This window comes from Paracoccidioides brasiliensis (genome assembly GCF_000150735.1).
Source record: "Paracoccidioides brasiliensis Pb18 unplaced genomic scaffold supercont2.1, whole genome shotgun sequence".
Lineage (NCBI taxonomy): Eukaryota > Fungi > Ascomycota > Eurotiomycetes > Onygenales > Ajellomycetaceae > Paracoccidioides > Paracoccidioides brasiliensis.
In genome coordinates, this window is record NW_011371358.1 from 656,301 (window position 1) to 668,926 (window position 12,626).

General features: G+C 37.3%; 4 protein-coding genes across 4 annotated transcripts; 2 read left to right on the forward strand and 2 right to left on the reverse strand.

Annotated features, from left to right (window-relative positions):
• Positions 1-3,977: 3,977 nt before the first annotated feature.
• PADG_00197 (uncharacterized protein) lies at positions 3,978-4,732 on the forward strand (the record flags this gene model as incomplete). The annotated part of the gene is made up of 2 exons (XM_010757429.1): positions 3,978-4,123; positions 4,453-4,732. 2 exons carry the CDS (start codon positions 3,978-3,980, stop codon positions 4,730-4,732), a joined length of 426 nt encoding a protein of 141 aa, XP_010755731.1.
• A 486-nt stretch (positions 4,733-5,218) lies between these two features.
• On the reverse strand, positions 5,219-7,209 carry PADG_00198 (uncharacterized protein; the record flags this gene model as incomplete). Its single annotated transcript, XM_010757430.1, has 4 exons — positions 5,219-5,279; positions 5,375-5,497; positions 5,585-6,983; positions 7,122-7,209. 4 exons carry the CDS (start codon positions 7,207-7,209, stop codon positions 5,219-5,221), a joined length of 1,671 nt encoding a protein of 556 aa, XP_010755732.1.
• Positions 7,210-10,052: 2,843 nt separating this feature from the next.
• Positions 10,053-10,864, forward strand: PADG_00199 (uncharacterized protein; the record flags this gene model as incomplete). Its single annotated transcript, XM_010757431.1, has 2 exons — positions 10,053-10,631; positions 10,691-10,864. The coding sequence occupies 2 exons, from the start codon at positions 10,053-10,055 to the stop codon at positions 10,862-10,864; spliced, it is 753 nt and encodes a 250-aa protein (XP_010755733.1).
• Positions 10,865-11,475: 611 nt separating this feature from the next.
• Positions 11,476-11,709, reverse strand: PADG_11063 (uncharacterized protein; the record flags this gene model as incomplete). The annotated part of the gene is made up of 1 exon (XM_010758364.1): positions 11,476-11,709. The coding sequence occupies one exon, from the start codon at positions 11,707-11,709 to the stop codon at positions 11,476-11,478; it is 234 nt and encodes a 77-aa protein (XP_010756666.1).
• Between the last annotated feature and the right edge of the window lie 917 nt (positions 11,710-12,626).

The following is a 12,626-nucleotide window of genomic DNA, read 5'->3' on the forward strand; positions in this document are numbered from 1 at the left end:
CGACGCGTTCATTAACCTGTTTTGTCAACATGTCAACATCAATAGGCAATTAAGCCTCTTATCAGGAAGGTAGAATTCCATTAACTAGCTATTAAAGCTTTTGGAAAGGGGTCAAATTTCAAGTATTCAAGCTGCTGCATATACATATGATAACTATCTCTTACTCAATCTAAGTTAATTGACTATATAATTGTACAACATAAAGAGATTCTTGGTCTAGAAATTAAAAACTAATTTTCACTAAAAAACCAATTCTTGTTCAGTGCATATTATTTATAAATGAATGATATCAGTTTCTTTTATCATTTTAAGATAATTGAATCATCTTATTTACTATTAATATAATTAATGTAATTTCTTATAAAGTTATTCTATTAAATAAGTTATTAAAATAAAATATTATATTATATAAATTATAATTTGAAATAATTAATATTTGAATAATTTTAAATAAACTAGATTAAAAAATATTTAAATATATTATATTTACTATATTTTTATAATACTTTTATATATGTTTAGATGATTACTGATAGATATATTAAACAGTAAACTATTTATTAAACTTGAATTAAAATTTAAAATTTAAACTATTTCTTTAAATTATATTTTTTTATATTAAAGTATATAATTAAATCTTTTATATTTTACTTCTTTTACTTGTTTATAATAAATATATTTCAGTATTATTTTTTATAATAATAAATTTAATTATATTTCTATAAAATTTAGTAATTTTTATTGACTATTAATTTTAATGCACACTAATAGTTAAAATTTCACTAAGTTAAAACTGTAACCTTGACTCTAGAAAACCCTTGGATATGAGCATAACTTTGAACTTTAAATGGAAATGCCCTAGCCTTAACTCAAAGTTTTTTTTTTTTTTTTTTCAACAAACGTGGTCTGAAGCCTCAGATCTGGTTACACTAACAACGTGGCTTTTGCTTTTAACTTTGTGTCACTGATAAAGCTACCACCTCAGAAGTTGATGCGAGTAGGTCTTGTTTTAACGTTATTTCTCAACATGATAACGCTAAACATGTGCTGCTTTTATGAGACTACTGGCAAAAAGATCAGTTTTCCAGCAGTCAATACTGGACAAAAAAAGAGTACAATCTCATAGTAATCTCTAACAGCTTTTATCCATTTTTACATTATTATTAGACACTCTCTTTCTCTCACATTTATCACTGGACTGACTCTGAATAATAACTTTTTAAATGAACTTATTTTTGAAAGTTTTTTTAAACGTATTAAAAAAAGTTCAATATAAAAAAACAATAGGTAAAAAGCTTATTCTAATAAATACTACTGTTACAGCGTAGTTACTTGATCCGCTTTGCTATGCTCTGAAGGTTGATCCATTCTGACCTCAACCATATTTGGTTGCTCATATTGATCTGCTCTGCTTTGAAGGTAAATCCACTCCAATTCCCAACCTTCTATTTAAATTCACCTGCTCATTCATTCCACATGCTAATCCCCAGTTTAGTATTCTCATCGCAGCTGCCTAGTTAAAGATGAATAGAAGTTTTATCTTGATTTTAGTTTGAGTCATGACATAATACTAAACTTAAAAGCCCTGGAGATTGAGTAGGCAGGTCTTATATTCACATTTATATTCATGTTAGCTTCTCAGTGATTGCAATCATGCTGAGTACTCAAAAAATCTATGTTAATTTTTATTCTTCTTTATTGTCCTTACCTTCATTATGGAAGCTTCTCTTGCTGCTCTTCACTAGGAAATTAAGGTACTATCCAGGAGCCTCACAAACAACTTCTAAAGCCCTCACTGCCAGACCGCAAAACAAATCTCTGGCAGTGTATATTGCTAAGTTGAATGCATTCTCTATGACACTGAAGCTTAGGATTGGTCATGTTCCTCAGTATATCAATCCACAACTATCTAGCTCAGCAGTTAAATCTACCTTAGATCTACAAGGAATTCCTGCGCATTGTCCAGCAGTTAGCTTCTAGTTCTTCCTTCTATTCATTCTTGCCACACACTTCTCAGCAGTCTCAGCTGATCGCTCTGCCCACTTCAATCACCCTGCTCTGATCACACTGCTTACCATGATCCTATGAATTTATATCAGATTCAACTTAATGCTCTTGATTTAATAATCATTGGGTTGAAACTGTCAATTCTGTCCATAAGCTCCTAAGCTCTATCACTGTCAAACTGCCAAATGAATCCCAGTCTCTAAACAAGGATCTGACGATGATGACTCAGATGTTAGTGAGATATAGAAGGAAATCTATAAGAATCTAATAAAGAATATTATAACTATTATTAATCATATATATTATTTCTAGAATTGATAAATCTTATATATATTATATATAAAATAAAATTTACTGATATATTTTATAAAAATACTTCATATTTATTAAATATTATTCTTTTCTTTTCTTTTTACATGTTTAAATAAAAACCTTTAAGTTTATATAAATCAAAAAATCAAAAATTTCAATATTATCAAATAAAGTATAATATAAATTAAATGAAAATTTCTTCTTTATTTTAAAGAGAGATGGATCAAAGATAAATAATAAATAAACTAATTAGTATGATAAAGTTTTAGTTTTATAATGTTAGTTTTAAAATTTTTAATTTTTTACTTTAGTATCTTTCGTGTCGGTTAGCGGGGCGCCGAGACTGGTTGGCCCGTGCCCCGGTCGCGGTCCACATGCCCGTTACGGCATGGCTGTTGCCGCTTCGGGAATGGCGTCCGGCTCGCCGCTTTTGCAACATCTCACGCCGCCCTGACGACACTGCTTGATCTATAAAAACCTGACCTCACTCCAACGACGACGCACTTCCTCATCCTCTTTCTCCCTCATCCCATCTTCCCTGCCCAGCTACAATGCCCCCCTCACCTTGCAGGAGTGATGCCGTGTTATCTGGCACTCACCACCTTTTTCACACTGCACCCGTGCAGTCACCAAACGCCTGTCTGATGGGTCTGGCAGAGCTAGGCCTGGACGGTCAGAGAATCGCTTCACCAGTTTCTGGGCCACCCACGCCCATCTCGTGAGGTTACCTTGCTTGCTCTGGGGCCGAGGCAGCTGGAGTTTTTGCAGCCATGTCTCTCGATGGTCATCTCATTGTCTGATCGGCAACCCTGTGCGGCAGGCAGGTTTCACTGTTGTTTGTTTCCATTTTTCCTTTGCTTGCAGTTTCTTTTTTCTCTTCTTTTCTTTTCTTTTTCACGATCTCTCTGCTCTCCCGCTCTGGTTCATGATGCATTCCCTATCCATGGAGGTTCCATGCTGAGCGTGATGGGATGCATGTATCCTGAATCCACCATGTCAGCGGGGCTTGGGCGCCGGGGGTTACATCCTCCCATCCGCCTCTGACCCCCCAAGGCTGACTCGTAGGCTCTCACTTTTGTTCTCCAATCAATGGAAAAATTACTGCATCTCTTCCCCCGTGGGATGTTCCCGGAGCTGCCTCAGGCGGGGGCGTATCAAGGAGCGCAGGTGGGGCATGTGAACCTTGGAAGTTGCTATGATCAAATGAGATTGGCATAGGGCACTGAGGTATCTGTCCCCAGGGTTGCAATTTTGATGCAAGGAATGAAGGAACTCTCCTCATCAACTCTTTGGGGACGGCAGCAAAGTGAGCACGTCAACACATGTTGATATACTATGAGCAACTATAAGAAGGCCGACCGACCCTGCTCCAGAATTTCTGGTATCTCACAATCCGATTCTCCCACCGCACATACATACACACAAAGACACACACAGCCCTCATTGATTCCCATTCCTGATCTCCTTCTGGTTCCCTGATCATCTCCGCGTCCAAAAGTCCACTCCCACAAAATATGCCATCTCCTGCCCAGATCAACCCTATATTTCATGCGGACTTCAAACCATGGGCGCCCTCTCAACCCAAACTACTGTCGCCACACAGACCCTTCCATTCATGCTCTCCGGCAGCCACTTGTTTCCTTTTCTCTAACCCCATCATGATTCTTCCTGCAGCACCCTACCATCCCCCAAGAATCACCTCCCTACAAGACCACCGGCTGAAGTTTGCGTGTCATTCAGCAGCGGCACTGTATGCCATCAGCATCCCAATCTCGAGCATGAGAGATATCAATACCACCATCCAGTATGCCATCTTCAGAGAACCCCAAGCATGGACCTCTTTATCCGCATGATCCGGCACATCTTACACTGAATTCACCTTGAATTGGTGACTGGAACACAAAAGATCCCACTACCCCTCCAGATGAGCTGCCTCCGCTTGAGGGAGGCACTGCAGAATCTGGTCCATCCTCACAAGACAGGGCTACATCCTGCTGAACCTGCTGGCACCACACCGGCATTACCGGCTGTGATATAACATATGTTACATTTGGATACGAAGTCCAACAATGGATGGTTCTTGACTTAACCATCCGTGCTGACATTCCTGCGCCGCTGGCATTTCTTATTTAGTACAAGTCGATTGGCTTGTGAAGGCGAGGTCTCGGTTCTCCAGGTTGAAAAGATATTTCATTGTTTCTTCCCCACCCTGAAGGCACGAAAAGCTGGATTTTCTCTCCCACACCGAAAGGCTCGAGTACCACATCACGTGGTAGTCTACCTGGGAACGGCGGAGCAGCCTGGTTCGGGATTTCGAAGAGTTGATCAAAGAATTTCATGCAAAATGGAAGGACTGGCCGTCATTGACTTCTCTGGTGGGCTACAGGCACTCCAAGCAGAAACGGAGATCTAGTGAGTGCGGTAGACGAAAAGTTGTGAAGTCAAGCTATTAGTGTCTTCATTGGTGCTGGAGATTTTTTCTGTCAGTGGTAGCTATTTGAAACAATTCATTACCCATCCCTTTAGCGGAGGATATACACGATCGGGATGGTGGCTCTATATATTTATGAATAGGGCTTCAGGGGAAATTTTGTGAACTGGGTGAGAGTTGAATTGCTTCAGGGTCAGATTTCGATGTCGGATGAGACCACCACGCCGCATTCAAATGAAGTATTACACACTTTGCCAATGCATTCTCCACCACGACTTTCGGGCGGTTTGAAGTTTTACGACAAAACTGTGCTTAAATCGTTGTTGCCTTAAATTGTAACATCATTTGTACGTATGAAGCCGAAGCAGAGGAGGGACTATGAGAAACAACTGGTGTACACTAAACAGTATGCATTGAGAAGGCTAACATAAATAATACTTATACACCATAATAAAGCAATCACTAAACCTATTCGGTTTCAATCAGGGCTATTGCATCATCATAGGCCTTAATAATAGGGTCGTATAGCCTTTTTGGGTTTTGCGGTGTTCCAACTATAAGTCCGCCCCATGAGGAAATAGTATGCGCCGTATGGTTCTGCAGAGTGGTTTGACCCAGTCAAACCATGGAGGAAATTCTTTCATCAGGATGCGCTCAAAGCCGCCAGCTTCCATGTTGCCTCGTTTATAAGTTGCAATTTCCTCGTAGCTGCCGGTGTACCATTTCCTGAGCATACTAAATTCGGGCCTTTCTTGAAGTTTATGAGATGTTCGTGGTTGGTTTAACTCCCAACCGTGACGGGCACATTGCCAGATAAGCACGTAGAAGAACTACTCGAGATCATGCCGATAGGTGTGGTCAATATTAAGCAGCACCTCAATTGCCATGAACTCCATTGTGCCAGTCTGGTGCTGTGCGCCACTTCGCCCACTGCGAACTTCCTTGGCAAGATCCAGATCAATGAGCCTGCCAGAGTGACCATCCGCCTTTTCAGGATCAGTTATTATTATATTGTTCTCTGAAATATCCTGATGAAGGATGTTTCCATCCAGGTAAAGAGACTGGTGCGCCTTTATTGCACCATGAAGCACCATGAGCAGCTCCAAGGGTGATTTGTACTTGTAGATTGGCTGACCAGCAGGTGATATCACCAGACAGCAGAGGACACAGTCATCATAGGGTTCCTCACCATTCCTGTTGAAGAGGCTTGGCTGGTGTGCTGATTGAATGGAGAAAGCTAGTTCATTCTCCTGCTGAGGGGCCCTTGACAGTTGGTTGGTGGAACGTGATTGTTTGGACACCTGCATCCCCTTGCCTGGAGATCTGCGTTTCCTAGAAGATGATTTTTGACAGGATTGATGAAATGAGGAGGCAGTACTGGGGGATGTGCTTTTGAAGTTGTGGTGTTTGTCATCAAAGGTCAGACTGCAGCGCATGTCAGCGATGCTGGTGATGGTACTGTGGCCAATGATCCTGGCAACCCCTTGGACATTTTTTTGACCTGCTAGCTTGAAGAGTTCCACCTCTGAGTGCTGCTTGTCTGATACCCATGAGAGCTTGGCTACACCCTCCACTTGTCCATTGCCTGTGAGAAAACATGTGGTCCCACAACACACAATGGCACATTGAAAGAAAAGAATTTCACTCAGCTGCAGCACCATTTCCTCTGATGACCCAGGCTCTTTGACAGTTATTGACTTGCTGCCGCCTTCATCCCTAGCAATAAAGATGTCCAGGCCTAGCTCCTCATCACTCATCATTGTGTAGCCCACAAGCACCTGAAGGAACTGTCTCAAGTCTGCGTGGATATTGATGACGCCTGAGCTGTAGGCGCCCGAGCGGTCAAACACCCATGCCTCCATCTTGGTTCCGCAGATGGTGAATGTGTGGATGAACCACAAGGTGAGCTGTGCAGCAAAGACCTCATGCATGCAGTGGCCTATCTGCAGCAATGTGTCTTTGATCCTGAGCTTCTTCTTTGAATTTTTGAGCTCGCCAACCATCAGGATGTCTCTCCAGTCGTGTTTGTTTTGCAAGGGTCTCCCACCCCTAGCTCTCAAAAGGAGGTCAACTTGCAATTCTGCCTTCAAACCTGTAAGATCCACTTTACTTGCTGTGGTGTAGTAGGTGCTGTGTGATTCTGAGAGAAGGTCTTCTTGAAGATGAAACCACCAGGCAAGGATATTATCCTGTGTAGGCGGATCAGGAAACTGGGCCCAATTACTGTCACTGTCTGGGGCCAGCACATGTCAACAGATGGCATCTGCATGTTGCTCCAGTCTTTCCCTTCAAAGTACTCGTTGAAAAAGCCCTTGATATCTCAAAATGTGTAGCCATGTATCTCCTTAAAAGATTCTTGAATTCAACCTACATATCTGCTCAGAACCTTTCTGTGATGACAAGGTGGATTTGACTGACGTGCCGTAAAAGGAGGGAGGGATGCTTGCCGGAGGGGTCATTCATGAGATGGTAATAGTGAGATTGAGGACAGCCTTCCAGATATCAACGTCTGGTGCTTTTTGAATGACGAGCCGCGCCAGTGCTTGATAGCAGTCGTAGTTGAAGTGACCTTGTCTGAGACACCTAAATAAACCTGCCAGGTCAGAGTCAACATTGTGATCGCTTACGCGCGACCAAAGTTTGAATGCTGTTTCCTCCCTCTGTAAAGCATAGAGAAGCCTTGTTATTGTTCTTTGGCAGATTTCATGAGGATCAGCTGAGGCATTATACACTTGTTCTGTCTTCTGAAGTAGGCCTCACAGCAGATTTAATGAGTCATTTAATAAATGTATTGCAATAATATCACAATCATGGTGTGAAAGCTCAGTCATACATGGTGTTATAAAAGCAAATGAGTATAAAGAGTAAAATTGTTAGTTACAATGTACATTATCTGTGGGAGAGAATAGTAACTAAGCAGATGTTGAATTACTTGCAGTAGCAATGATAATTTAACAACAAGAAGTAAATGTTTATGAAATACTTGATACAATATAATTCAAGGAAAAATGTTAACTACTCTGGATAGTAATAGGTTCAGCATCATTGTTATTAAATGAATGAGCTAGGCTTTCAGTCTAATAGTATAATTACTCAGAGATGTATTATATAACAAGTAAACATCTATGCTCTTGCATGGTCTCATTAAAACATAATAATTAAAACAGTCAAATCTATATCAAAAACTGTTAATGTATTGCTTCAATTATTGAGCATTATGACAATAAAGATATTATATACTATACTGATTTTCTTCAATTTGAATAACATATCAAAAGTTAAAGAATAACTATATCATATGCATTTACTACCTCTCATTAATAAATGCACTCTATCATAAAGAAAATATCATTATAATTGAAATTTTTTATATATATATTTATCACTACTTTTTAAAATTTAATAATTATCACTATCATATTTAATAATATTAAATATTCAAAAAGATCAAATTCAGATAATATTAAATATTATAAAATTAAATTTAAAATTAAAAATTATAGATATAATATAAGAATTTAAAATTTTATATCAAATTCTATATAAATATATTAAAGAAAAGAGATCAAAAAATATAAAAGCTTCAATTAATTAAATACTAAGTAATAATTAGAAGGAAGTGATCAAGAAGTGAATTCATTAATTGAATAAAAACTTTACTTTTCTATAGTTGAATATATCAAAATTACTAGAAATTAAATATTAAGATATTACTATATTAATTCTGATACTTCTTTTTCTACTATAGGCAAGATGTAGGTATATTAATTTATTAAACATCTATCAAATTTTAAGAGAATCAAATAAAAACTTACAAATTCAAAATAAATATTAAATAAAAATATAAGCTTTATTATTAATTGATTTAACTGCTATAAATCTATCTTCAATTAGTATAAGTTTTATACTAGTAATATTTATAATTTTGATGAAATTAGATTTTAAAAAGAAAAATAATATATATAAACAATAGATAATAACTATCTATTGAGATGTTAATTCTGTCATACAGTTATTATATTCTTACAAGTTAATAACAGTGGTAGAATACATCAATGCAGATGATATAGTGTTGAAGTCATTGATTATAATAAAATTAAAAATTTATTTAGAAGATTGATATATATTTTTTAATCTGTCTAATGATTATATTATCATTATATCTAATACCAGCTTTACTAATGATGAAATTGAATTCAAATAAATAAAACTTTTTAATACTGTTACTAAAAAATATCAGATTAGTAGTCATTGATTATTACTATTTAACAATCATAAATCACATCTTATTGAAAAGTTTCTTTAATACTATGACTTTTATAACATCATTATATTTAAATTTTCATCTCATATGAGTCATTTACTGCAATTTCTTGATGGTATACCTTTTCAGCAATATAAATATTATCATATAAAAGCAGTTAATAAGGCTACTCAATATGGATATAAGCAATATAGTAGGAGGTAGTTCCTTGCTAATTTAGAGAGTCTTCATCAAATCTTCAAATTTACTATTATCAGAGCTGAATTTACTGACTGTAGAATCTATCAGTTAAATGAAAAGTAATTCTTCAATATCTAAAATATCATAATATAGATGATAGTCTGGAGCTGCTTCTCTATAACAGAGACAGTAAAAAATGCTTCAGTTTTATTTCATCTTCTGAGATCTAATTCTTTTTTGCATCTTCTCAGTTGAAAATTCTAGATATAGTTATAAAATTATATTATCAAAATTAAAGCAGTAGATAAGGTTATACAAAAGATGAAAAACACTCTGACATCTGATCTAACTCAGCAATTAAATAATATCTTTAATAAGAGTCTAACATAGGTAGAATTGAATACATATTGAGAAAATGAGTTATCTGCTCATTATATGATAAATAGACACTGAACTGTCAAAAACAGCTACAGGCAGATGCAAATAGAGGGTGTCCTCAATATCAAGAATGCCAATCACAAGATCAAGCATTATAAGGAAAAGGAATTGATAAAAGAGAGGAATAGAGCCCTATAGTCAGTTGGGATCAAAGTCCTCAAATCTAATGCCAACCAACCATTATTCTACATGCTCTAATGAGTATATAGATAATCTTTATATTATAGATAGGCATGGTGTTGACCATTAATTAATTTTTGAATATTGGTGATCCTAGAATATTTCAATTATGATGATATTTCCTTTATGGTGAGGCGCACTCACTAATGGAAGGTAGTGAGTGCGCGTGGCATGGTTAGTTGGTAAAGTGCGGCTATTGTTAGAAGATACATAAAGAATGCGAGGTGGAGGTCCCTGAGCATGGGAAGTTTGTCCGCCTTGTCTCCCATACCGGAAATTCGGGCGCTGCGAGGAGGATTTGATGTATGGCCTGACATGTTTCAAAACTATTCAGCATTTACTGACGTCTCCAAGGGTTTCAAACTAATATCACTCGAAATCCCAAGTGGTCCCGAACCACGTGCTGCACTTCGAGATGTATTCCCCTGGCTTCCAGATATACCCCAGAGCAATCTGAATTTACATGAGAATTCATTTCCGGGCCAAGTCTCTAAAAATTGCATACAGAAAGGCACATTGCATTGTTACACTTTGGAGGTTCAAGGGGTGTTAACCTTGACAAGATCTGTCTGGGACGTCCACGCCACACTGACGGGGATTGAGATACAGTGTGACGGCCCGGCGGATGGAGCCATCACTCATTCCATGGGGCATTGTGGCACCTACAATGCCACAATAAGTCCATTGATATCCCCAGAGACTAAGGTCACAGAAAAGAAGACAACTTTCATGATCGACAGCGCAGGCGGCGAGCGGATTGTCAGAGTTGAGTTTGGCGATATTAAGGGGAGGGCCAATGGAACAGAGCTTTGGTTTCTTGTACGTAGTTTACGTCATTTGAATAGTTGGTCTCCATATGCTCACTTGTCACAATCTAGGTTCATACGAATCGCGGCAGGTCAATGTCCTTTCCAAGAGATAAGCCTGTCCCTGACAAACGGGCAATGATTTTTGGGGATGATTCGAGAACTATTACTGGCTTTTATTCAGTTGAGTTTGACATTTCTGTTACCTACCACCCGTTCCCTTTCATCGTCCCTCTTTTCATTTGACATTTCATGCAAATGAAAGGTAAATCTGTTCACAAGCTAACTACATTCTTTTTTTCGTTATCCATGTTTTAGATGATTTGCCAAAGAATATTCGGCCTGGGTGCTGTTACGGAAGTCTGCTCACAAGCTGGACCAAAAAGATAGCCTTTCGTTTGTTTGATCTCTAGATAGGATCCATTGTACTGGATGACCCTCACTGGCTACTGTAACATGCGAAACTCACGTAAACTCGAGGCTGAGCCGTGAACAAATGGGGAGTTTTGTTCACATGGGCACTCCCAGAAGGGTTGCTTGCATTCCTTGTCTTTTTATCGGACAATACTCCTCAAACATGTTTGGGTTTAGGCTACTTACATGACTGTGTCCTAGAAAATTTACTATTCAGAAGACGAACATGAAGTGACAGCGTGAAGGGATAATTTCCGTACTTTCCATTTCGCTTGTCTTGATATGATTAAGCTCAAGCATTCCTGGTTACCTTCGTATTTGCAAGACCTCTTTCAAGATCACAAAAGAAAAGAAGAAAAAAAATCTATCCTAACATAAGCCAGCCACAGTTTCAACATTGGAAATGTTCTGTGATGTCACTCTACTGGTAAAACACTTCATCCTCAGTCAAATTCCATTTCCATACTCATATTGAAATCCTGATGGAGAGTATCCCACTGCACCCAGTTGACTGGGCTCCTGTCTATCCAGCTAGGTGCAATGCCGTCGTCAGGATTGGTAGACATCAATGGGTTCAGGAGTGAATTACTAGTATCACTCTTGCAGATGTGTTCATGAGTGCTGGTTGAGCCAGTCAAGCTAAGTGCAGTAAGTGGACTGAGAGGTGATTGATGCATTGTGATTATCACTTTTGAAAATATGTGATTATACAGAATGTTAAATTGAGGGAGTTCATTAAATGGTGAATTTTGTGTTGATTCATGTGACTAACCCTTCTAGAAATAACATCTTCTTTTAGTCCAGCTCTAAATTTAGGTTAAGAATTAATGTGACTTACCACTAAATAAGCTGTACCACTAAATGAGCTGTGTTTTTATTATGTGCTGCAATTTAATTCTTCAACTTTCACTGCTTCAAAATGTCAAATGAAGAAGCTATTCAACTTGCAATTAAGAATTTAAGAGCTCAAAAGATCAAAAATTACACTGCAACTGCTAGAAAGCACTCAATTAATAAGAAAATACTGTATTAGTATTATAATAACTTGTAACTCACACAGAATGAAGCAATCTCTTAACATAAAAAAAAGCTTTTAAATTAGCAAGAACAAACACTTTTGCTTCATATAAAGAAGCTTGCAGCTCATGACTTTGCTTCTACATCTCAAATCATTCAAAATCTCATTGCAAAAATCATTAAAGAATTTATTTAAATTCATTAAATAAGATACTTTACTGAGCACTATAAGACTCAAATTCAAAGAATTCATATCTATGACATTAATTAAAAATGTAAAGTAGCAGATAATTTTACTCATTTTGAGAATTATTTTCAGCTAGTATTTTAATCTTTTGTTTGTTTTTTTGCACTAAGATCTCTATAAACTCTTGCTAACTATTTTGCTGTATGACTATATAGTTGAATGAAAAGATCAAAAAATACAATATTGAATCATCAAATATTTACAATTTTAATAAAAAAAACTTTTTAATTGATATTAATCAGACTACTAAGCAGATTATTTCAGTTGAAGCTCTGAAAACAAAGTAAATTACTGCAGTTCAAAATGACAGCTGTGAATTCATCTCTTTAC